The following is a 26,740-nucleotide window of genomic DNA, read 5'->3' as shown; positions in this document are numbered from 1 at the left end:
GAGATGGCTGTTTGGGGAAGCTCCCATTTATTAACATTTCAACAAAACAAAACAAAAGTCAGGTCACTAATCCCCAGACAAAATCACACAACAATAGGCTATATGTGCAGCAAACCTGTAACCAGAGAAGTCAAGTCACTAATCCTCGTCTTCCTCTTCTTCCTGCGTACTGAAACCACCAAAGTCCTCATCTTCAGTGTCGGAAACGAACAGGTTCAGGGTGGCTTCGTCAACCACTCTCCTCTCTCCTTCATTGTCACTCAAAACCAACGAACTCCTCTTCGTCACTGTCGGCATCGAACAGCCTCTGAAGCCTCTGACGGCCCTCAGCGCCAGCTGTGGCGGCGTCATCCTCTTCATCCCGCAGCAGTCCAGCGTTTTGGAACCCGTTGGTGATTGTGGATGTTTTCACACTCCTATAATATTCCGTGATCTTCCTTTGTGTGAATTCGTCTTCTTGCACTGAGACAGTTCCTCCTGCTGCACCGTCCAACGCCTCACCATTGACTCATCGATGCCCAGGTTACGCGCGGCTGCTCTGTTTCCCTCTTTTAATGCGAGATTGACTGCTTTCAACTTGAAAGCTGCGTCGTGTGAATTTCTGCGTACCTTCCCCATGGTAAGTGAGAGTGTTGCTTCTACTGCTCGTCTTGTTGTGAATATTCCTTGATCTTCCTTTGTGTGAATTCGCCGAAGTTTGTGATTTTCTCCTGGTAGTCGGGGGAGGGAGTTGATGGCCGAGTGGCCGTTTGCTTACCGTAATTACCATATGTAAGTGGTCACGCACAGAGGGGATTGTCGGGAAAGAGATGGCTGTTTGAGGAAGCTCCCATTTACCGTATTACCGTAACATTTCAACAAAACAACATAACACAACACCACCGTTGTTTATTTTTACAGTGCACACAGTGTCCGCGGTGTGGTGAAAAGAGGGCAAGAGAGGAAATTAAAACAGAAGTGGATTTATAGTTAGAAAGAGTGCTAAAAAAGAGAGATTTTATTTGTATTTTTTTTTTTTTTTCTGAAAAAATCCATAGATAAGCCGCACCCTTATATAAGCCGCAGGGGCCAAAAAACGGGAAAAAAGCCGCGGCTTATAGTCCGGAATTTACGGTACCTTGAGGATTTTTCAAGTTGTGAATTAAGTCAAATTTTTCTCTTGATTACAAAGGTGGAAAATACAACTGTTTTTAACTGGGTGTTTACTGATTAAATGTTTAAGCTCCCCACAAATGCAGATGTTTTTTTTTATATATATAACCAATTGCAAATTATTACAATTACCAAACAGATAAAAAGTAGATTATTATATTGAAATGTTATTTTAGATTTAGAATGTTAATTTTCTATAAAACACAATACATTTTAATGTAATTCCACAACGTTTATTTTTGGCCCTCGGCCCTCCACCCAGATTGAGTTTTGGCCCTTCATGGGAAAAAATTTGGGCACCCCTGTGCCCTGGGTAGTAGCTATTATCATTAGTATGGGTAAGTATTTGGCCATTGGTATTGTTATTACCATTTTATTTATATATATATATATATATATATACTGTATACATGTATATATATTAGGGCTGTCAATCGATTAAAATATTTAATCGCGATTAATCGCATGATTGTCCATAGTTTATCGCGATTAATCGCAAATTAATCACAGTGGGACAGAGAAACACAGTCCCAGCTCCCATTTATAAACTACTGATGATGATGATGATGATAAGATAGATAGATAGATTCCTAGGCTCGGCCGCTGTGCGGGCTCATGCTCTTATGACATCACTGATGATGTCACAACTTCACATCTTCTGACATCACTGATGACATCAGTCTTATGACATCACTATGACATCATCACAAAAATTGAAACAGAACAGAGCCCACATGCTCCCTTTTACTAAGGATCTCGTGCGCTATGCGCGCTCAATTCCTAGGCTCGCCCGTCCTGCAGCTCACATTCGCAGCTCGGCTGCTGTGTGGGCAATGAGACCAGCATCACTGATGATGTCACAGTGGGATTTATGACATCACTGATTATGTCACAGTGGGCTTTATGACATCACTGGGATTTATGATATCACTGATGATGTCAGTGGGATTTATGACATCACGGAAATGTCACAGTGGGATTTATGACATCACAGTGGGACAGAGAAACAAACAGACAGACAGAGCCCAAGCTCCCATTTATACAGTATACTGATGATGATGATATAGATAATAGATTATCTGTTTTATTTCAAAGATTGAAAGAACTGGAATGGAATCCACGTACTGTACCAAAAGGTTAACTTGGCCGGACCAAAACTTTCAGTTATGACATTGCTTTAACTCTCCTGCAAACTCATTCAGCAGCAATCATTGACAGTCAGAACTGGGGCACATAATATTGCTGTCATACTGCTTGGGTTTACCACAGGTTAGCGTTAACTGCTTATTTACAGTTTAAAACAAATACCAAAAACTGCAATACAATGCAAATACTACAGTTATTTGGTCCTGGTCTTTTTCTAGTAATGTATTGTGATGAATTTTGGGTTGGGTTGAATTTCATCCAGGAAGTCAGACTTGGAATGTGCAGTAAACTGAAAAGAAGTCAAGTCAAGTTTATTTATTTTAGCCCTAATTCACAAGCATGTCTCAGAGGACTTCACAGAGAATATGTCTAGCTAAATATAGCTGACACAACAGTAACAATTACAGTAGTATTAATAATAACAACATGATTGAACAATCATATGATAGAGACACAGAGAAAGGGAGAAAGGGGGAGGGAATGTGGGGGAAGAGAGAACAGTGAAAGGGAGGAGTTGGGGAGGGAACAGGGGAATGTGGGGGAGGGGAGAGCAGGGAAAGGAAGGAGGTGGGGAGGGAGAGCGGGGGGGTGTGTGGGAGGAGAGAGCACAGAAAGGGAGGAGGTGGGGAGGGTACAGGGAGAGTGGGGGAGGGGACAGCAGGGAAAGGGAGCAGGTGGGGAGGGAACAGGGGAAGGGGGGGAAGAGGAGAGAGAGCAGAACGGGTAGAATATACTGTGGCTGGGCGATATGGTCATGAATAGTCTCAAGGGACAGTGAAAACAAGGGAACAGGGGGATGTGGGGGAGGAAAGAGCAGGGAAAGGGAGGATGTGGGAAGGGAGAGAGGGGGGATGTGGGGGAGAAGAGAGCAGGGAAAGGGAGGATGTGGGGAGGGAGCAAAAATAATCACATGGGACTTTCTCACTCAAACAACCAACAAATTGAATGATGATTTGACTCGTACAATTTAAAGTGTATTAGAATTCTGTGGCAGCCATCTTGTACTGTACCCCAGTGAATTATCATGGCATTACACAGATGGATTTAAATTTAAAGGTTCAGTCAGTCAGTTCAGTCAGCCAGTCAGTGTGTGCAGTCAGTTTATCTTTGTGAGGTCTGACAAAGGCAGATAACGGCTGTCTGGACATTATCATCTGAACCTCCCACAAACTGTCACTAGGGTGGAAGTGGGACTCGGATGAATGGGATTTACCCTTAAAGTCCCTGGAAACCAGAAATATTTTATTATTATTTAGCATTTTGAGTTCATCACATCACAGGAACCTATGTTAATAAGCCAGCAGCCAAATTTGAACGATGATGAACGTCGCGAAGTATATAAATTTAGGTTTGACAGTCATGGCAAAAGTCATGAGAATCAATTACATTTTAGAGTGTTTTTTCTCCCGCCGACTGTGTGGGCGTGTCTGTCTGCAGCAGGTATTTTCCTCTCTCTCTCTCTCTCTCTCGGAGGAGACCTCTCTCCGTTAACGGAGAGTGAGAGAGAGAGAAGGAGAGAGAGAGAGAAGGAAAGAGAGATGGACTCTGTGTGTGTGTGTGTGTGTGTGTGTGTGTGTTCGCGCGTTGCTCAGCGAACACACTCGCCGCTGCGAGTGCACAGCGCTACTGTGTGTGTGTCAGTGTGTGTGTGCGTGCATGCGTGTGTGTGATTCGATTAAATCTTATGACGTGATAAGCTCCTGCATTTTAGCACCGCGCGCTCCGCTCTCTTCAATGAGGAAATAGAAATCCAGACCTTGTAGAAAAGTGTGGATTTTAAGGCTTTGGGTTGAAAGTAATGTACCGTATCATAATTTCTGAGACACACAATTACTAACATAAGACCCTAAATAACATAGTTAGAACGTTTTTGTGGATTTTGGTTTCCAGGGACTTTAAAGAGCATGGTGCAGGTTAAAAACAATCTGAATTTACATTTTGGGCTCATGATTACAGTGAAAATACTCCAAAAAGACAGATTCCGCCCCACAGGCCCCCAGGGTATAAATATGGAGGAAAAGGTGGCATTTTATAAATGGCCGTGTGACATAACAACAGGAGTGACATCACAAGAGGAGAATGTTCTGCTGGGGCTGACACAGGGATGCAAAGTCATGGAGAGTGAAAAAAGGTGACAGATACCAGGGCAGACATAAAACCACTCAGAAATCCTCATATTTTGGGCTGAAAAATGTGACTGTCACCTAAAAGTGACTAGTTTGCATCCCTGTGACATCACAAGTGTTAGTTATATGAAATGGATAAGTGTCCCCTGCTGGTCTAAATACCAATTCCACATATTAATGCAATATGGTCTCCAACCGGCACCATGCTCTTTAAAGGAATAATCAAAGCAAATTGTAAGCAGCAGGCTGTGTGTGTCCGTACTTGCAGGTATTGGTCAGGGTGTTCCTGTGGTGGCCCTGATCTTTGAGGGGGGTCCCAATGTGATCCTGACTGTGCTGGAGTACCTTCAGGAGAGCCCTCCCGTCCCAGTGGTGGTGTGTGAGGGGACCGGCCGCGCTGCTGACATACTGGCCTACATCCACAAGCAGACCGAGGAGGGAGGGTAGGACACACATACCACACACACACACACACACACACACACACCACACACACACTTGACTGAAGTGGTGGGTGTGCGGAGGCTAAAACTGTCAAAACAATCTGTCAAACAAGCTTGAAATCACTCGTGAAAAAATAGAAATGAATCAAGCATGTACTGCAGGGTTCTAGATAGTGGTGTTTGGGTAGTCCATCTTGCCCCTCCCAGTATTGCTGTGATGGGTGGGTTGCTGGTGGTTCTGTTGATCTATTTATGTCCCGGCATGATTTTTCTTTGAACAACCCAACCGCAACCCAGTCTGTCAAAAGCTTTGAAACAAGTCTCTCTTCTGACCGAGTGCAGATCAAAATCATCTGCTCACAGACTTCATCAGATTATGACATTTGTGCTACTTCAGAATATTTCAAGACCCGCCCACAACAACCCAGCCTAGGTGGTTTCAGCACATACTTCTGTAGTAGTAGTAGTAGAGCCTGACCGATACTGGATTTTTGAGGCCGATGCCGATACCGATATTAGGGAGCAAAAAAATTCCGATACCGATAATATCGGCCGATTATTATTATTATTTTTTTTAATCAAATGTTTATCCCCCATTAGTGCTAATCCCCCATTAGTGCTACTTTTTGGGCCGCTAAATCACGTTTAGTATTTATAGTATAGTCACCCATTTAGCAGTAAACAGAGTCCGAAACAGAGTCCGACGATCATGAGCGGCCATTTGTGCATTGAGCAGCATTTGCGGCCATTGAGCAGAGAGAGAGAGAGAGAGAGAGAGAGAGAGAGAGAGAGAGAGAGAGAGAGAGAGAGAGAGAGAGAGAGAGAGAGAGAGAGAGAGAGAGAGAGAGAGAGAGAGAGAGAGAGAGAGAGAGAGAGAGAGAGAGAGAAGATCCAGGACTATCTGGTAAATAAGTTCCAGGAAGTAAAAGTCAGTAAACACTTTTATTATTTTTTTATTTTATTTTTTTATTTTTTTGGGAAAACAAATACTGTATATGTCTGATGTGTCACTGAGGCAAAAAAATAAAAGGCTCAAAAGAGAGTTCTGCTTGAAATGGTGTCGTTCACTAAAAACCTATTTTTCTCCTATTTCTGTTACAAAGGAGGGCATTTTCAGTGAAAACAAGCTAACTTCCACTGCTTGTAACTAAACAAGGAAACATGGTCGAGTTTCAGTTTTTTACAAGGGGTAAGAAGAGAGTCTCTGCTTTATTGTGAGATATGTTGTGTAATTTTATTCCTAGCACAGAATATTCTGTGGGTCCTGGAAGATCAGGAAATATGCTCAAAATCCTGGCACTGGGAGCACACAGACCGAAATGACCCTGGCAGAGAATGAGTTAACGACCAGAGGAGGCACCACATCAGCAACCCTCAAATATCAAACACTTGACAAAGATATGATTGAGTTGACATGAATTGAAATATGTGATGTAGGCAGGATATTTTACAGCTTATTAACTCATTGAGTGCCATGGACGTCTTTCGACGTCCAATTAAATAGTGACGTAGAGTGCCACGGACGTCTTTCGACGTCCAATGCGTTTTTTGACGGTGGGACGTCGATCAAAGCCTTCCGCATTTCCTGTACAACTATTGTAGCTATTGGAGGTCTATAACCTATTTTACAGAACCCTTAGGTGGCGACAGTGATCTCCAGATTACAGAAATGTCAGGAATACACAGCCTGAAATAGCCGTGATCAAAGTGAACCCGCTCATGCTGCAGCCCAGAGCCATGTAGATTGTTCTGGCTGCAACTGACGGGGGCTGCGAACACAGTCAATCCGCGCACACAACTGAGCCCTTCTGCCTCTGTCTATCTGTCAGCATAGTTTCTCCACACGATTAGCCGCTAGAAAAGCAGCAGCCGACAATGAAAAGCCAAACCTTTTACTGCAGTCCGCGTGTGGCTTCTCCATGTTGCGCTGCCTGGGAGGCGGCGCACCAAAAGCACTCCGAAAATAGACGCTGCGTGCGTGAGGCTGTTACTAGTGTGGGGAGGAGTTTTCAGCTGATGGGGGGGGAGGGGGTTGGGGCACGCAGGGCAGGACACAACTACACCACATCACTACATCAGAAAATATTACCTAGAGTCAGTGAATGTGCTTGAAATGCTGCATTTCACAAAAGGCTGAATATCTCAGCTTATAATTTGAAATGCCTGAAAACGCTGAAAACAACCTATCTTCTCCGGCTCATAACTAAAGAACGGAAAATGGTATCAATAAACTTTTTTTTGCTGATGATACAATAGATTCTCCTTGTTCTTTTTGCGTGTTCTGTGTTTACATAGTAATATCACACAATATTCTGTGGGCCTCGAGAAATCACTGAAAACGCTCTGAAAACTCTGGCACTGGGAGCGTCCGTTCTCCAAAAGTGGCTGGCACTCAATGAGTTAATAAACTCAATGCAATGAAACAGTAAACTTAACTGGGAATTTAATAATTATAAATAACTAGAAATACAAAAACACAATAGAACAAATAGTTAAGAAAAAATATCAAATATACACAACATGCTGTCCATGCTGTCTATAACTTATATATATATATATATACAGAGGTCTGCAGAGTTGGGGGGAGGTGGCGTTGCCTTTTCCCGCGGTGTGCCGCTTTGATGAAAACAATTAGGCTGCAGTAATATTTATTAGACGCTAGGTGGCAGCATATCACCTGAATCTGCTGAATCACCTGAGAAACGATACACTGTGTGACCACAACACGGTTAAAATGGCAGAGTGGTCCTGTCTCAACAGGAAGTGCCTGGAGTGAACCAAAGAAGAAGAAGGCTGTCTAACGTTAATACCGGTAAATAAATAAATAAATAATAGTATGTTATGCCACGCAGCGCTGTGGAAATAGGCTACAGTGTGTACTCATCCATCAAATTTGTAACACAACAGTGAAGGTAAGACATCATTTCTGCTTATGGTAGTAGCCTAACAGAAATAAGATGATGTATGGGCTTGTTATTATTATCTCCGCCAGGAGATTATGAGATTGTCGCCTACAGCAGGCCTGTGTTAGCTAACGTTAGCATCATACGCTAACATTAGGGAGTTTGCTAAGGCTTGCCATGCCACCGTTAGATAACTGCAACTGAATGTGTAACGTTAACAGTGATTAACCCCATGGTACCGCTAATCGCTTCCTCAAGGAACATGGTTCTGTGCTGTTGGTAGGCTATTTGGTAGCCTATCTGATGCCTGTAGTCTGCTTATGGAGGGTAGTAGCCATAAAGTGAAGTGGCTAGCGAACATGGCTAATGGGAGCTAAATCTAAGTCCCGTGTAAACCATAATATCTGTGTCGTTTTAACTTTGATTGCATTTTTTTCCCACCAGATTAAAGAAAACATTTAGGCCTATGTGATATTGACTGATGCGCGGTCATGCATCATGGTGTAGCTACAGTAACGCTAATCAATCTACAGTAGATAGCTCTGTTTTGGACTGGAGCTGCATATGGAGCTAGCTTGTCGTCTGAGCCATGCTGTTTTTCAATCAGGGAATTAGCAAAACTAACATTACATTAAAAAAACACATCAGTCAACATCACACAGGGTCTTTTCTTTAATCTGGTGGCAGCATTTTTCAGTAAAACGTGAAACGACGACAGATAATGGTTTATAGTGGGACTTAACATAGGTTCCATAAAGATCAGGTTGTTTGTAAACAAACTGCTTCGGTTGCTAACAGAAAGAAGATGATGTATGGGCTTGTTATTATTTTGTAGGTAGTAATAATAATAATAATTTAATTTCTTTTTCAGTAAATCACAGCATCGTACAGCTCCATGTTCAACTGAGCAGAAGCAGCTGAGTCAGACAGCATGACATGATTGCTACAGACATCCATCAACCTACTTCATGAACATGACGGAGGAAAATTATGAAGACCTCAAATTCAAGTTGCCATTCTTGTCATCAGCTCAATCCATTCCTTAAAACCACATGGGCTCAATGGAGAGAATTTTCATGGAAGAACCTTATCAGACTTTTTTATTACTCCAATAAGAAAATATTTACAGAACGATAGACCAGAATCCGGTAATTGCTGGAGAAAATGCAATAATAATGGCTGATCACTATCACATATTTTGGAAATGCCCAGCAATCCAAGATTACTGGTTAAAAATAATCTCAGAGATCAAATTAATACTGGGTTTTGAATAGCTGAAAGTGAAGCCAGAAAGGCACCTTTTCAAGTATTTTCAACTTAGAAGTTTTATTTTGACACGACTTAACAATTCTGTACAACAACCTCCTATGTCCACACTAGAAATATTAAGTAGAAAGTCAGGTTGCAAGCACACTCGAAAATATTTAAAAACTCACTGGGTGCAGGGCAAGCACGAGATATGAACAAGAGAAAAGCCAGCACTCCAAATGTCTTTTTGTTGATTTATTTCCTCATGTACCTGGGCAGCAGCAACGAACGTTTCAGTCAAAGACCAACGCTGAGGAAGGCCCATGTGTATTTTCACATTGAATGTATTATATATTATACATGCATGTCTCATTCCATTTTTTCTCTCTATTTTTCGCTCTATTCTTCTCTCTCTCTCTGAAGCTGATTGGAACAAGTAACCGAACAACATAACTTAACACAAAGCTAACTATTAAAAAACTAAGAATTGATCTGTAACACCCATCATGATGACCTGAATGTTTTTTTTTTTTTTTTTTGTGAGTTTGCATTTGTAAAACTGTCACTCATGTGGAGAAATGTTGGAAAATGATGCACTCTGTTCTAAAACAAAAACCTTAAAAATAAAGTTACAAAAAAAACACATGGGCTACATTATTTCCAGTGTCAATATTACACCCTGTTGTGGCCAACCAGCCTCTTCTGTTCAATAAAATCATGTTTCACTGATGGAATGCCATGCAGATTAGTCACCGTTTGTTCAAATTGTCCTACTGTAGCCTATATCTTATTGTTAGGCTATTTTACTTATATGGGAAACAGGGGAAATCCAGTTTGTGTATAGAAAACGCGTCACGTTGAAAACCTGTTCTAAAACAAAAACCTTCTCAGTGTCTGCAGGGTGGCAGGGTGAATTAGCAAAACAAAGGACTGGGGGGAAGGGCATTGCTATTCACAATGTTCAAAGCAACTATCAGCTGAAGCTCACCGGATAAAAAAGCTTTCCATAGGGCAGCAGAGAGAAGGATCTAGCACTCAAAAAATGTCCTTTGAGGGTTTTATTCCTGTTTCAAACACTGCAACAACGTACGCGTTTCAGCAAGAACCACTATAGACTGTTAATTAACAGCATACATATTAACAGAGGTTATGTGTAATGTACAGTGGCTGCAATTTAATTTAGCAGCAGTACGTGTTTTATATTTCATTCATTCACACTGTTGAGCCTTTCTTTAAGCTCAGTGATATGATATTGCAGTGTTTCAGATCAAATGATTGCCTTCTGTTCTGTTCTGTCAATGAGTATTGTTTGTTTCAACTTTTATTCTTGAAAATGCTCTCGTCTGGTCCCAGCACGGCAAGTACAGTACAGTAGCTTGGAGGGTGGAGGACTTTGTCTCACTGAAGGCTCGTCAGCAAGGGAGGGTTGTCCTGAAAAACAACAACAAAATAATATATGTGATTAGGGTTGCGAGGGTGCGATGTCAACCAAATAGCCATTGCGGTGGTATTTATGAATTCATTAATTGGTTTATGAAGTAGCTGCGATACTGTTTGGCTGCGACGCTGCACGTTCACAACCTGACAGCTGATCTCTGCATGAGAGACACCACTGGATAGGCTACTAATAAGTACAGTCAAGCGGCTGAACTAAGCACTATATCACTACCAGTAATATTGAAAGGCCAAAACAAATAACGTTAACGATACAGATCCTGACCAACAACGTGTGTGTTGCTGGCAGAAAACAGGGAGAATTACTGGCGGATAACGTTAGTTATCGTGTGGCTTTGAACCTAACGCTATTGGAGAGAGATAAATGTCACGGGCAACGCCCACCTTGGTTACAGACACTTGAGTAAAAATACTCTTTGATCCCCCAAATGGCACACACACACACACAACAGGCCGGAGTCAGGTATTTATAAAAAGATATACACTTTATTACAAAAATGAACAATTAGAAACAGCATGATAAATAACAATACATTCTTATACAGTTTCCCTCCCAAAAGAACCCACTGATCAGACACTAGAGTGGTAGCCCCCGCCACCAGGGCACTGCAGTTCGGGTGAGAGTTAACCCCTCCCTCTCCCTATGGCCAAGAGTATTAATGGTGAAAAGGCAATCACTGCAAAGGGTCACGGGGTGACAGCACACGGCACACTTATGAAAAACACAGCAAGGTCTACAAAGACCAAAATGTACTCACAGCAAATCTAAGAAAACCACTACAGGGTTTGTAAGGATTTCACACAATACAGCTAAGGAAATCACTACGGGAATGTTTCTTCCAAAACACACTGTGAAAACACACTGGGACTCTATTAGCCTCTATGGATTAAAGGGGAAACTGCTAATAAAACTGAGCGAGTGCTACTGGCCGGCTGCAATACACATAGAGCCTCACAGTGCTCAAATGGTAGTTAGACTGTATAAGGTTAAAGATTTGAGGTCCGCTCTCGGTCGGCGGCCTCCGGCCGAGAGAATTAAAAACGGTTTGTCCACCTCACCCCTTCCCAATGGACACAGTCTGATACAAGCGTTTCAGTCCAGCAAAAGCGTCCTTGGTGACGTGAGGCGGGTCCACTGGTCACGGGGGAAGACACTTGGCCTGCGCAGTCCGTCCGATCCGGCTCAGGCACTGGCGGGACACAGCAAAGCTTGAATCAATAAACAGCGCTTTTCAACAGGGGGGAACACAGGTAGGCTATTATAGGCAGACGGCCATTTAACTTTCCTTTTCACAGGAAATAGCGAGCGTTGTATGTAGGCTATGTTGAGGTGGGTCCGATGATCCACAGGTCCGAGTCTGCGGCCTCTCCTGACTCCCAATCAGGCGGCGATGACGGGTCCGGGGGCGGCGCGGGTCCAGCTGACGAACACAACACACAGGTATCAGTGGCTGATTACAATAAAGTAGCAGACTCACTCACACAGTGATGGCAGGCGTCCTACTTTCCTTTATCAGGAAAATAGCGGGCGTTGTATGTTGTGCTCTCGGTGGTTCGGCTTCTCCCCACTGGCCGGTCAGGTGTCGATCGGGCCCTCGCCTCGTCCATCTGCCAGAGGTCTGCTCTCTCCCGTCCGTCCAGTGCCTTTTTTCCCCCGGCCTCTCCAAACACCAGCTTTAAATCCTGCCGTGTCGCCGCCGCCAGCCAATCAGCTGGCCAGCTCAGCACACAGTGGGTGTGCCCACTGCAATCAGCTGATGTGCGGCACCTTGCCCACTGCAATCAGCTGACGCTTTGCACCTGGGAACAATCTTGTGACACTCTTTTCCTCCCCCCCCCCAGTCCCTCCAAACCCAACCCATGTAACTCAAGTCACGGCCCACATTACAGGTAAACAATCCCACAGTCAATTCACATCACAAATCAGAATAATAACACAGAAGCAGGAGTCCTATTGGCGACATTTCCCCCCCCCTTTAGCGGTGGTCGTCCCGACCATCCCCTTAGTCCCGATACCTTTGGGGTTGCACACCAAGGTTACTCCGATGTGACCGTCGCACAGGCTCCTGTCCCTCGTCTGGCCCACCCCCCACCTGAGGCTCAGGTTCCAACGGAACTAGGACCTGATTTGGTTCAACAACTTGGTTGGGTTCAGGCACCGGGTCAGGAATGGCAGGCTCTACAGCGACCCGGGGGGCCAACGGTACTACAGGGGCAAAAGGCAACAAAAATACAGGTTGGTTAGGCGGAGAATCAATTCCGGGGGTACACACCTCAGGCTCAGTTTGTCCAATCCACAGTCCTGCAGGGCAGGGTCGCAGGTTGTTGCGGTGCATCGTCTGGACTGGTCCTTCCTTTCCCTCAGGCCGGATGCTGTACACAGGGTGGCCCGGCCGTATCTGCGCAAGTACAGTATATGGAGACGGCACCCAATGGGGTGCCAACTTGCCCCGGGCTCTCCGCCTGAAATTCCTGATCAGTACCCTTTCCCCAGGCAACAGGGGAAGTGCACGAGTCTTTTTGTCATACCGAGCTCGGTCCCATTCCTGCCGTTGTTGGGTGTGGGCTCGCACTCTTCTGTAGGCTTCAACCAGCGTCCGGTGATGAGTGCCGACCCACCCCTCCAGCGTCCCCTTCTCCTGTGGGGGGACAACATCTAAGCACAGATCAACAGGCAATCGAGCATGCCGGCCAAAAAGTACAAAGTAGGGCGTCAGACCAGTGCTACAATGTACAGTGTTGTTGTATGCCTGTACCAATGCTGGCAACTTCTCCCTCCACCGTACCTGCATATCCTCAGCGAGCGAGCCCAGCAGAGACAACAAGGTGCGATTGAAGCGTTCGCAGGCACCATTACCTTGTGGATGGTACGGGGTGGTACGGCTCTTTATGCAGCCATAAAGTCCACAGAGCTGGTGCATCAACTCAGATTCAAAAGCCCCCCCACGGTCCGACAAGAACCGCTCCGGACAGCCGAACGGCTGAATGAGAGATGTCCATAACGCCTTAGCAGTCGTCTGGGCGGTCTGGTCCTTGGTAGGCACGGCCACGGCGTACCTAGAAAACAGGTCGGTCATGACAAGGACATATGGGTGAGTGTCTGCTGCCCTTCCCAAGGACAAATAATCCAGGGCTACAACCTCCCAAGGGTAGCTAGACGTGATCGGTTGGAGGGGAGCTCTCACCTCGGGACCAGCTTTCCCTACGATGCACTGAGGGCATTCTGCTGTCCAGGATTTGATATCCTTACCCATCCGTAGCCAGTAAAACCGGCGGCGCAGCATGCTCAGGACCTTCTCGCTGTTAGCATGTCCCGCCGCTTGGTGGTAATCCTCCCACAGCCCCCGAGCACACTGGGCTGGGACAACCACCTGAAACGCCAGCTGGCCAGTGTCCAGTTCCTGGATGCAGCGGCCCAGGATTCCTCCACGTAGCTCCAACCGATCCCACTCTGGTAACCACTGCCGCACCTGGGGAGACACAGACTGTCGCAGCTGAGCAATGGTTAACCCCTCACTTTTCAGTTTGCTCACCTGGCTCAGGTCTGGGTCCTTCTGCTGGTGCTCTTGCCATGACTTCGAGTTGAGCTCTGGACCAGGCTGCAACCCCACCCCTCCTAGACCTTCCTGTTCTGGGGGCACCGCCTGAACCGCTGCAACCTTCACCTCCCCCGGGAGCCGGGACAGGACATCCGCGTTCCGATTTGCTGTACCTGGTCGATATTTTACTGTGAAAGTGAAGTCAGCTAGCTGAGCCACCCACCGTTGTTCAACCGCTCCCAGCTTGGCTGTCCCCAGGTGTACCAACGGGTTATTGTCTGTAAAGATTGTAAAATCAGCGCCCCACAGGTAGTGTTTAAATTTCTCTGTCACCGCCCAGAATAAAGCCAGCAGCTCTAACTTGAATGAGCTATAATTCCGATCGTTCTTTTCATTGGGGTTTAGGCTCCGACTGGCATACGCAATCACCCGCTCCTTCCCCCCTTGTACCTGTGACAGCACGGCGCCCAACCCCTCCAAGCTGGCATCTGTGTACAACAGGAACGGCAGGCCAAAGTCAGCGTAGGCCAGCACTGGAGCCTGTATCAAAGCACGTTTAAGCTCCTCAAATGCATGCTGGCACTTGGGGGACCACTGAATTTTGGCTGCTTTATTCCCCGCAGTACCCTGCTGGAGGGCGTTGAGGGGCGCTGCCACACAAGAAAAGGCAGGGATGAAGCGGCGGTAATATCCCGCAAATCCCATAAAGGACCTGAGTTGCGTGACTGTCTGGGGGACTGGCCAATCATGTACCACTGCGGTCTTGTCCGGGTCCGTGGCCACCCCCTTCTTGCTGACCACATGTCCAAGGTACTTGACTTCCTTCTGGAATAAGTGACACTTGAGGGGCTGCAACTTCAGTCCATGTCTGTACAGCCTCTCAAACACTTGCTCCAGATGGTGAAGATGGCTGTTGAAGCAGGGTGAGTACACGATAACATCGTCCAGGTAGATCAACAGAAAGTCATTTACCTGTCCCCCCAAACAGCGCTGCATGAGCCGCTGGAAGGTGGCTGGGGCATTGCACAGGCCGAAGGGCATCCGCTCGAACTGGTACAGGCCCACTGGTGTCGTGAAGGCCGTCTTCTCTTGGTCCCGCGGATCCACCTCGACCTGCCAATACCCGCTAGCCAGATCGAGCGTGGAGTACCAGGCGGACTCCTTAAGGTGTGTGAGGGACTCCTCAATCCTGGGTAGAGGGAAGGCATCTTTATGAGTGACAGCATTAAGTTTTCGATAATCCACACAAAAACGCCAGGATCCATCTTTTTTTCTTACCAGCACTACAGGTGAAGCCCAAGGGCTGGCACTTTCCCTTACCACTCCACTGTCCAACATACCTTTCAACAGGGCTCTCAGCTCACTGTACTGATTTGGTGGGACCGGCCTGTGTCTCTGACGCACTGGCGGCGCGTCACCTGTAGGGATCTGGTGTAGGACAGCGTTCGTGTGACCAAAATCATCGTCATTGGCAGCAAAAACCTGGGTCCATTTCTGCAGCAACTCTGTTAGCTGCTGCTGCTCATCCCGGGTCAATTGGTCCCCCTGTAAGGACAGGGCTGGATGCTCCAGCGGCGGGTCGTTACCTGGGACTGGGGCGCCTTCTACTCTCCTCACCGCTACCTCCACTTCAGACGGGCCAGTGGAGGTCAGCACCAGCTCTTCCTGGGTCCGTACTGCCTGGGGATCCACCTGGGACACCGTAGCGAGGGCACGACGCTGGGGGAGCTCTATGGAGAAAAGATGAGGGTTACACACTCGAACCGGTACCCTCCCTCCTCTTACCCAACTCAGCGTTCTGGCCACACGCCACTCCTGGTCTTCGCTTTGGAGGTTCTCCACCATGACACAGCAGTCTGACTTGGCAACCGCCTGAGGCACCTGGGTCCAGATTATCATTTCAGTCTCTGGGGGGAGCACTACGGGAGCCTGACGGGGCAATTTTGCGACCCCATGCAGCTCAATGTCAGGTTCAGCCAGGACCACCCGCCGACAAACAGCGAAAGCCTTTGCCCAAGCCGCACTAACAGTAGAGGGCAGCGAAGATTTAAAGGCTGCCTCCCCAGGGTGGCCATCCTGGAAAAGGCTCCGCCAACAGTCCCCAATAATGTTCATCCCCAATATGCCACAATCAGAGTTCAGGCACGAGTCTTCAACGACCACCACCCCTTTCCCCATTACCTTCACTCCATTGATCTCAAAGTCCAAGAGCGCATAACCGATATATGGAATCTTGAGTCCATTTGCCGCCTTCAGCGTGAGCCAGGGAATCTCTCCTTGGACCAGTCCTTCTCCAAAATACCGTTGAAACAAGGAATAGCTGAACAGTGTAACTTGTGAACCAGTATCTAAGACACAAGGAATATTTTTACCTTGTGCCATGATGTCCACTTTTGGGCACGTCCCGATCAATGAGGGCTTTATTGGGGGTGTGGTCTGGGTCCCCTCCTCGACTGCTTGCCCTACAGCAACCGAGGAGACTAAAAATCCGGGGGTCCATTGCGTCGCCTGGGGCAGAACCGGCGAGTGTGGCCTGCTTGCCCACACTCCAAGCATATGGGCCGGCCTTGGGGGTCCCACTGAAATCGATCTCTAGGTGACTCAGGGGGTGGTCTACGGGACCTCTGCTGAAATGAGGGACCCGCTTGTCGACTATGGGCCCATACAGGTTGTTCCGCTGGCCCCAGGGAAAGGTTGGCTATTTGAACCCGCATTTCCGCTGCAAGAGAAGTTCCTAAGGTGGAGATCTGGTCCTTGAGGTCCTTTCGGAGCTCCGCCCGCAGGGACTCCAACAATGTCTCTATATCTGGGGAAGATGGGAGCACTGATGAGTGTGGGGGCAGGGCAGACAGGTGAGCCTGTGGGGCTGCTGCTGGGCGTGTAGGCATGGCTGGTGGGAGTGTCTGTGAGGGCCCGGTGTTGTAGGCGCGGCAGGTACGCGACTCTGCCCAATCTTTCATCTGCTCCTTCTCCAGGATTTTCGCCTCGGTGCAGATGGCAGCGAAAGTCATACCTGACGTGCGACGGAGGAGGCGCTTCAGCTCCTGTTTCATAGAACTCTCTTGTAGTCCCCTGATGAACTGTGTCCTCAGTAGTTCCTCGGCCTCTGCGTCTTGTGGTCCTTCTGCTTGCCACCTGTGATAGAGCTCACGGAAACGGAGAATAAAAACACCCATCTCCTCCTCTGCGCCCTGCCTGCACTCATAGAACTGAGCCCTCAGTGTGGCCAAAGATTGGCTGCTGCCATATAATGAAGTCAAAAAATCCAATATTTTCGTGTCAGTGTCTCGCTCATTTAGGGGGACCAGCAGTATTTCACGTTTAGCCTCCCCTCCCAGGGCGCTCAATATAAAGTCTACTTTTTGTGCCGTTTGGAGACCTTGAGCCCGTATGAACATTTCAATTTTAGCCCGCCATTCCCCAACCTTCTCCTGAGCCTTTCCTTCAAATGTAGGGAGCCACGGCCCACCCATGTACCATGGTATCATAACATGATTAACAATATTTGGAGCAGCGTTAGAGGGGCCAGCAACACTCTCTGTACCCTCAACAGACATGTTGAGCGTGTGTGTAGGGGGATCCTGCCGAACTACGCCAAAAAGTGTCACGGGCAACGCCCACCTTGGTTACAGACACTTGAGTAAAAATACTCTTTGATCCCCCAAATGGCACACACACACACAACAGGCCGGAGTCAGGTATTTATAAAAAGATATACACTATTACAAAAATGAACAATTAGAAACAGCATGATAAATAACAATACATTCTTATACAGTTTCCCTCCCAAAAGAACCCACTGATCAGACACTAGAGTGGTAGCCCCCGCCACCAGGGCACTGCAGTTCGGGTGAGAGTTAACCCCTCCCTCTCCCTATGGCCAAGAGTATTAATGGTGAAAAGGCAATCACTGCAAAGGGTCACGGGGTGACAGCACACGGCACACTTATGAAAAACACAGCAAGGTCTACAAAGACCAAAATGTACTCACAGCAAATCTAAGAAAACCACTACAGGGTTTGTAAGGATTTCACACAATACAGCTAAGGAAATCACTACGGGAATGTTTCTTCCAAAACACACTGTGAAAACACACTGGGACTCTATTAGCCTCTATGGATTAAAGGGGAAACTGCTAATAAAACTGAGCGAGTGCTACTGGCCGGCTGCAATACACATAGAGCCTCACAGTGCTCAAATGGTAGTTAGACTGTATAAGGTTAAAGATTTGAGGTCCGCTCTCGGTCGGAGGCCTCCGGCCGAGAGAATTAAAAACGGTTTGTCCACCTCACCCCTTCCCAATGGACACAGTCTGATACAAGCGTTTCAGTCCAGCAAAAGCGTCCTTGGTGACGTGAGGCGGGTCCACTGGTCACGGGGGAAGACACTTGGCCTGCGCAGTCCGTCCGATCCGGCTCAGGCACTGGCGGGACACAGCAAAGCTTGAATCAATAAACAGCGCTTTTCAACAGGGGGGAACACAGGTAGGCTATTATAGGCAGACGGCCATTTAACTTTCCTTTTCACAGGAAATAGCGAGCGTTGTATGTAGGCTATGTTGAGGTGGGTCCGATGATCCACAGGTCCGAGTCTGCGGCCTCTCCTGACTCCCAATCAGGCGGCGATGACGGGTCCGGGGGCGGCGCGGGTCCAGCTGACGAACACAACACACAGGTATCAGTGGCTGATTACAATAAAGTAGCAGACTCACTCACACAGTGATGGCAGGCGTCCTACTTTCCTTTATCAGGAAAATAGCGGGCGTTGTATGTTGTGCTCTCGGTGGTTCGGCTTCTCCCCACTGGCCGGTCAGGTGTCGATCGGGCCCTCGCCTCGTCCATCTGCCAGAGGTCTGCTCTCTCCCGTCCGTCCAGTGCCTTTTTTCCCCCGGCCTCTCCAAACACCAGCTTTAAATCCTGCCGTGTCGCCGCCGCCAGCCAATCAGCTGGCCAGCTCAGCACACAGTGGGTGTGCCCACTGCAATCAGCTGATGTGCGGCACCTTGCCCACTGCAATCAGCTGACGCTTTGCACCTGGGAACAATCTTGTGACACTCTTTTCCTCCCCCCCCCCAGTCCCTCCAAACCCAACCCATGTAACTCAAGTCACTGCCCACATTACAGGTAAACAATCCCACAGTCAATTCACATCACAAATCAGAATAATAACACAGAAGCAGGAGTCCTATTGGCGACATAAACACAGCAGCAGCATGGATGTAATGGAAGCGACTTCATGCAAATAGGCGAGTTGAATTCACAGTTGAAGACCTGTTCATTACTCACATTGGGTTTAAAACAGGAAAGAATGTGAAAAACATTTTCCACAACACAAATGACTTCTGCTGAATCTGCTAGTCCGCCTCCCCAGTCTGAACTGCACTGACACTGTAGGCTACTTAGGGTGCGCTTGTTCAACAACGCTTGCACCTCCCACGAGCGTTACGTTGAGTGGAATTGGCCTTTTTTACGATTAAATCTGCAAATTTGTAATTCAAACAGGTAATTAATCACGATGGTCCGATGAGGAAGGCTCAGAGGTCCGCCTCCCCTCCGCTATACTGCTTCTCTAACATACTTGGGTGCGTTCGTTTAATGCTGCCCGCACGTCCCCCTCGCGTCACGTTGACCAGTTTGCCTTTTTTATTATTCAATCTGCAGTGCAAAGCATTTTGGTAAAGAAACCACGTGCAATGTTGTTATGGTCAAACTTCCCCCACTTCACTATATCATGCAGTATTTGCGAGGGGTTTATATACACCCCATGGCTGTATGTGTAAAAAGTTATAGCTTTCTGGGAAATATGCAAACAGCTGGTGTTTGAACATTAACCTTAACATGAATTGAAACTCACTCACCTTGAATTATTGTAACGTTACAAGTCACTCTGTCTTTGAGGTGCTTCAAAGATGGAAATGTTTGGAACGAACGCACAGGTGACTTCCGCCTGTAGAGACTGCTCACACGTGCCACCTGGCGGCTCTTTTGCGCACTGCAGCTGCTGGTGAAAAAAAATACTCCGGGAAGCCGCGGCAGGCCACGGGAGGCCACGGGAGGCCGCTGCAACGGCGCAGCGTTGGGCCCTCCCAGTTCTGCAGACCACTGTATATATATATAAAAATCGGCGCCAAATATTACCGATAACGATATATCGGTAATCGCCAATATCGGCCGATAATATCGGCGGGCCGATAATATCGGTCGGGCTCTAAGTAGTAGTAGTAGTCTTATTGCTTTATTCTGTATGATTTGTAGTTTGTTTATTTGTTGGGCTAACCCTAACCTAACCCTGAGAGTCTGAGACAGGCCAGTGATGAATATTCAAATGATTGAATGTAGCTGGTGCGTTTATCCTTCCACTCAGAGCTTTGGGGGCCTGTTTGACAAAGCAAGTTCAACATAGTCAGGGTATCTTTGTGATAGCTGGCTATGCTGGCTAACTGCTCTCATGGTTATCAACTCACTCTGTTAACCCAGGGTTTTCCAATCCCGCGATGAGTGCCTTCACATAAAAGGGTTGTGTTTGTAAAAGAAAGATAACACTTCCAACATGTATAAGTAGATTGTAGAAGTGGGAAGTATCCAACAAATTGATAACTAACATAGCCAGGCCGGAGGCATTATGGTTTCGGGTTGTCTGTCCGTCCGCACATACGTCCGTCCGTCGTTCGTTAACGCGATATCTCAGCTAATGCCTTGATGGAATCTTTTCCAATTTGTCTCAAACGTCCACTTGGACTCAAGGATGAAGTGATTATATTTTGGTGGTCAAAGGTCAAGGTCACTGTGACCTCACGAATGCCATTTTCAAGCTTGGTAATAGCATATCTCAGTAACGCCTTGACGGAAATTCTTCACATTTGGCTCAAACGTCAAAGTCTGGACTGACATGGATGTCGACTGCTCACTTGTTGGTGGAGGCATACTGTATATCCGCGGTGCGGTCCTAATTATTTGTTTGTTCCTGATAGCCTGAACATAACCTGCAACAAGCATGTTAGGTGTATAACCAACCTAGAAGTGAGTCACTGTCATAAGACCAACAAGCCAGAGTTAAGCCAAAGTAAAGTAAGCCAGTAATCTCGATAATTTGTGCAGGTATTTGACATCTTACAGCTCCTTACATACAGTGCACAGCAGGGTAGTAGGGTACCACAGTAGGGTAGGTAGCCTGGTGCACACACAGGGACACTGCAAGACATACTGTTCTGTGGACAGAACATTAGGCAGCATGCTCATCTTCCAGTTACACAATCATCTCTTAACACCTACAGTCGGTCGGCCTTGAGTAGACTATACAAATCACCCTACACCACTCTATAGCTCTGTGTGTGCTTCACCAGTGATCACCCTACACCACTCTATAGCTCTGTGTGTGCTTCACCAGTGTGACAAATCACCCTACACCACTCTATAGCTCTGTGTGTGCTTCAGCAGTGTGACAAATCACCCTACACCACTCTATAGCTCTGTGTGTGCTTCAACAGTGATCACCCTACACCACTCTATAGCTCTGTGTGTGCTTCACCAGTGTGACAAATCACCCTACACCACTCTATAGCTCTGTGTGTGCTTCACCAGTGATCACCCTACACCACTCTATAGCTCTGTGTGTGCTTCACCAGTGATCACCCTACACCACTCTATAGCTTTGTGTGTGCTTCACCAGTGTGACAAATCACCCTACACCACTCTATAGCTCTGTGTGTGCTTCACCAGTGATCACCCTACACCACTCTATAGCTCTGTGTGTGCTTCAACAGTGATCACCCTACACCACTCTATAGCTCTGTGTGTGCTTCAGCAGTGTGGCACAGAGTGTGAGTGTGACTGTAACCTTGTTGTGATCCTCTATAGAGGTCTTCCTGATGGTGTGGAGGCTGACATCATCGCAACCATCAAGAAAACCTTCAACTTCAGCCACAGCGATGCCATCCATCTCTTCCAGACTCTGATGGAGTGCATGAAGAGCAAAGAACTGGTACGCTTGTGTCCATTCACATTTTGACCACCAGGCTTTAATTCTACCATTAGCATTCAGATTTAGGTCTTAGATTAGAAAAGTAGTTGGGGCAGGTGAGGAACCCTGAGTGCTGGATGTTGATGGGCTAGAGTCACCTTCAAACACAGCTTCATCGGACTCCTCAGGAGTTTCGCTAGCTCCAGCCAATTTCCTGCGATTGCCGTCACGATTTGGTGAGCTTTACTCCCCTTTTCACTTTGTCATTGTTGGAGTTTCTTCTTTATGCTGGCTTGCGCTGGAATTCGGAGTAGAGCAGAGATCTCTCTGGTGTAATCACTTGGACTGAGTGCAGTTCATTCTACCAGTCCTAATTTATTTCCCCTCACTTCAATTTCTGGACTTTATTAACCAATTAAGCAATTTACAGCAAAAGTGGAAGAAGCAAGTCCGGACCGCTACGGGCCTCCACCAGAGTTCTCTTAGTTACAAAATATTATGTTTTCCTTTCTCACAAAAGGGGAATTGCAGAAATGACAACAGGTAGTTTAGCATCCTTCAAAACAAAACAATCGAATCCCCAAGTATTAGTCTTATTTCTTGCCATCATTTGCATATGAAGCGTGTCATTTGCTGAAGCTTTGGGACTTTGTAACATGTTAGCTGTGGTCACGTTAAGGTAGCAATACCCGAGCATAATGAACATAATGGAACCGCCTGGAGATATTTGGGCTGGGCCTCCTTCTATTGCTCTGAATTAATTTTCAGTAGAGGGAGCCCGCGTTTAGAGCCGCGTTTAAAAATAATACCTGCAGGGGATATGAGTGCAGGGGATAAAATGGAATTATCTATAAATAAAACAGTAGAAACTCTTCTTTATGGGAGAAACAACAGCCGCTCGACACTGAAACACAGCAGATAAACTCTTACCCACCAAACCCCCACCCGACCCACGGTGCCCTGCTGCAAGACCCCCCCCCCCCCCCCCCCCTCTCTCCCCTCCCCTCACACCCCAACACTTCCCGGGCGACATCCCCGGACACGTCCTCAAGGTCTGCGCCCAGCAGCTGGCGGGTATGTCTGGGGGTATTCACAGACATTTTCAACCAGTCCCTCTCCCTCCGGACTGTCCCCTCCTGCTTCAAATGATCCCATTCCCAAACAGCAGAAGGTGACCAGCCTCAATGCCTGGTGCCCCATAGCCCTCACACATAGCCAGCGAGTGCCTAGAGAAGCTGGTCATGTCACACATCCGCCCCACACTGCCCCCCAACCACGACCCCCTACAATTTGCATACCGCCCCAACAGGAGTGCAGCAGATGCCCATCGCACACGTGCTCCACACCGCCCCCTCCCACCTGGAGTGGAGGGGCACCTATGTGAGAATGCTGTTTGTGGACTACAGCTCAGCGTTCAACACCATAGTGCCCTCCAGGTTGGTCAGCAACCTCAAGGATCTGGGCCTGAACACTGCACTGTGTGGCTGGATCCTGGACTTTCTGACAGACCGCCACCAGATGGTGAAAGTGGACAACCGCACCTCCTCCCCACTGACCATCAGCATAGGAGCGCCGCAGGGCTGTGTCTCCAGCCCCTTCTGGTATGACCTTTACACCCACGACTGCGTGGCCACACAGACTTCAAACACCATTGTGAAGTTTGCGGATGACACAGCAGTTGTGGGGCTGATCTCCAATGGCTATGAGACGGCTTACAGGAAAGAGGTGGATGCCCTCAGGGCATTGCCCTGGAACAGTGGTACCAGGACAACCACCTCTCCCTGAATGTCTCTAAGACCAAGGAGGTCATTGTAGATTACAGGAAGCGGAGGGAGACTCACTCCTAGGGCTGCATGTTACATCGATTTTGAATCGTAGTCGAATTAATTAGTTAGGACGATGTAAAAAAATGCTAATTGTTAAATCGATTTTAACTTCAATTAATTTTTTTATCGATTTATGACCTAATCATTGTCTGTAACAGTGATTTATGACATCATCGTCATATATGACATCACTATAGTGGTGACCCTGCCACCAGGCCGAGCCGTCTAGAACTGTATGACATCATCAAAGATTCAAGATTCACTTTAGGTACCGTAAGTAAATAGATTACAAACGTGGAAGGGGGGGGGTTAATAATGCTCCAAAGTCACTCAATTTTGGAGAGGAAATGTTGGCCAGAAACCACTAATACCTTTACATTTACCATAAGAAAGTTTGGGTAGACCTGGTAGTGGACAGTGAAAATAATCTCTTTCAGGCCCTATCACCCCTTTGTGCTTTTACATACAGTTTGAGGTTGTTTGTATTTGTAATGTTTGTATTGTAGTTTGAATGATCTGTATTTTAAGGAATGATGACCTACGCAAGTTAAATTATTTTCTGTCTTTTTATCTGTCAAACTCTTCAAGAAGATGTGTTAAAATATCCAAAGCTTTAGATTAAACATACAAGGTATCATACAAGGTATACTTTTTAGATCTTTAAATCTTTAGATTTAAGTGAAATTTTCTGCCGTTCCTAGTACTGCTAGTTCATATACATTGAAGCCACGACATCACAGGCTTAAAAAAACAGGATGCTGTCTGAGGAAAGGTAATGACGTCGTATGCTATGCTCTTCCCTGGAAACAGATCACTGTGTTTCACATCAGCTCAGAGGACCACCAGGACATAGATGTGGCCATTCTGAGGGCATTGCTCAAAGGTCAGTAGACAATTTCAATCTTTTCATACAGTATGTTGCAATGCCATTATTCAACAGAGGGTTGTTGGCGTCAGAAGGTTCAGATTTTGAGACTTTGTCATGTTTTCATATCGATATAGATATGTTTTGAGAACAGAGTCCCCCCTGTGGGCCCTTCTTTTTGTGTTCCTGAGGAGATCATGTTGCTAGCATTCACAGGACCTAATTATTCCAACACTGTCAGTCTGTCTCCCCCCCCCCCCAACTGCATGCCTCTGTCCTACCCCTCTTACTCTCTGCAGTCTGGGAGAAAGAGACAGAAGGGGTCTGCCCTACCCCTCTTACTCTCTGCAGTCTGGGAGAAAGAGACAGAAGGGGTCTGTCCTACCCCTCTTACTCTCTGCAGTCTGGGAGAAAGAGACAGAAGGGGAGAATTCAAAGAGGACAGGCTGTTACATAGTTGACTACAACAATCCTTCCTCTGTTTCCCTTATGTTGTAGTGTTGTCTGTATCAGTGCTGTTTTGTAGAGCTGCAACAATTAATCGATTAGTCGATCGACAGAAAATCAATCGACAACTATTTTGATAATCGATTAATCGTTTTGAGTAAAAGTTTAAGAGAAAAGGTCTAAATTCTCTGATTCCAGCTTCTTAAATGTGAATATTTTCTGGTTTCTTTACTCCTGTATGACAGTAAACTGACTGAAATTATCTTTGAGTTGTGGACAAAACAAGACATTTGAGGGCATCATCTTGTGCTTTGGGAAACACTGATCGTCATTTGCTACCATTTTCTGACATTTTATAGACCAAACAACTAATCGATTAATCGAGAAAATAATCGACAGATTAATCGATTATGAAAATAATCGTTAGTTGCAGCCCTACTGTTTTGATACACTCCGTCTCCGATACTCAGTTGGCCATCGACCCTCCTTCCTTCTACTTCTATTTAGAAAGAAAAAACCTGTGTGTGTGGTGACTGACCCACTGCTGCTTTTTAAAACTGATCAATCTTCTGGAGAATCTGGAGAAACAAGTTCCGACACTCACAAGACCACCGAGGATTGTGAGTGAACAAAACCAAAATGCCTTCACAGGCAAATATTTGTCTGCCAAACGCGCATTCATCTTAGTGAAACAGTAACTCAAACTTAAAAGGACCCTGGAGGAAACAAAAGCTCTCAACCCTTTCAAATACTATTGAATGCTAAAGAATGTTATTACTTGGAGTATACGGCGTGCATACTTTTTAAGGATATTCAGACTATATTCAAGATTACTTCATTTGTCCCTGGAGGGAAATTTATCTTGGACATACCGGCTGCCACATAATACATACAACAACTAGAAAAGGATCTCGGCCAGGCACAGCTACTCCCAACCACTTTTATTGCCACACTAGTATGCAAGATTACATACGAGGAATTTGTCTTCGTGTCATTATGCAGTGTAGCAGTCATGTCAATATTCAGATAAAGAAATAGGAAAAGCAACAAAAAGACAATCACAACATCGCAAGTGCAGTCCAATATATACAATATTTATACACGAGTGGAGAAGTGTTCAGTAGGCTAAAATATTAATTTACATGAATTTACAGTCCGAGTTAAATAGGTGTTAACACATTGACTGCCAGCCGTTTTTTTCTTGCTGTAGGTAGCTTCTGCCAAGCCGTTTTTTTGAGGATTGTGGCTCATTTTACAAGCGCCGAGGATTATTTTCTGCTTGGAGTTTGTGAACATACAATATCTCAAAAGTACTAATAGAATGTGTACTTTCTCTGTCTAAAAGAGTTAGTTTGTAGAGTTAGTAGTTATGTAAGCATTATCAGTTGAATACAGCATGGTTTTAGCATCAGAACAAATATTCAGAGATAAACGGCTTTTTGTGAAATTCGATAGAGCTGTCACTTTAACCATTCATTTTTGGCTCTCTCTCTCTCTCTCTCTCCCTCCCCCTCTCGCTCTCTCTCTCTCTCTCTCTCTCCCTTCCCCTCGCTCTCCCTCCCTCTCTCTCTCTCTCTCTCTCTCTCTCTCCCTCCCTCTCGCTCTCCCTCCCTCTCTCTCTCTCTCCCTCC

General features: G+C 46.5%; 1 protein-coding gene across 1 annotated transcript in view; it reads left to right on the top strand.

The window, feature by feature from the left end:
- trpm7 (transient receptor potential cation channel, subfamily M, member 7) overlaps positions 1-26,740 on the top strand; it is a 113,149-nt gene that overhangs the window by 34,326 nt on the left and 52,083 nt on the right. The window contains exons 8-10 of the mRNA XM_083653083.1: positions 4,693-4,867; positions 21,869-21,992; positions 24,608-24,680. Of these exons, the coding sequence (XP_083509209.1) occupies positions 4,693-4,867; positions 21,869-21,992; positions 24,608-24,680 (372 nt within the window). The remainder of the gene's footprint in view (positions 1-4,692; positions 4,868-21,868; positions 21,993-24,607; positions 24,681-26,740) is intronic.

The sequence above is a fragment of the Poromitra crassiceps genome (genome assembly GCF_964638095.1).
Source record: "Poromitra crassiceps genome assembly, chromosome: 16".
Lineage (NCBI taxonomy): Eukaryota > Metazoa > Chordata > Actinopteri > Beryciformes > Melamphaidae > Poromitra > Poromitra crassiceps.
This window is presented reverse-complemented; position numbering and strand designations above follow the sequence as displayed.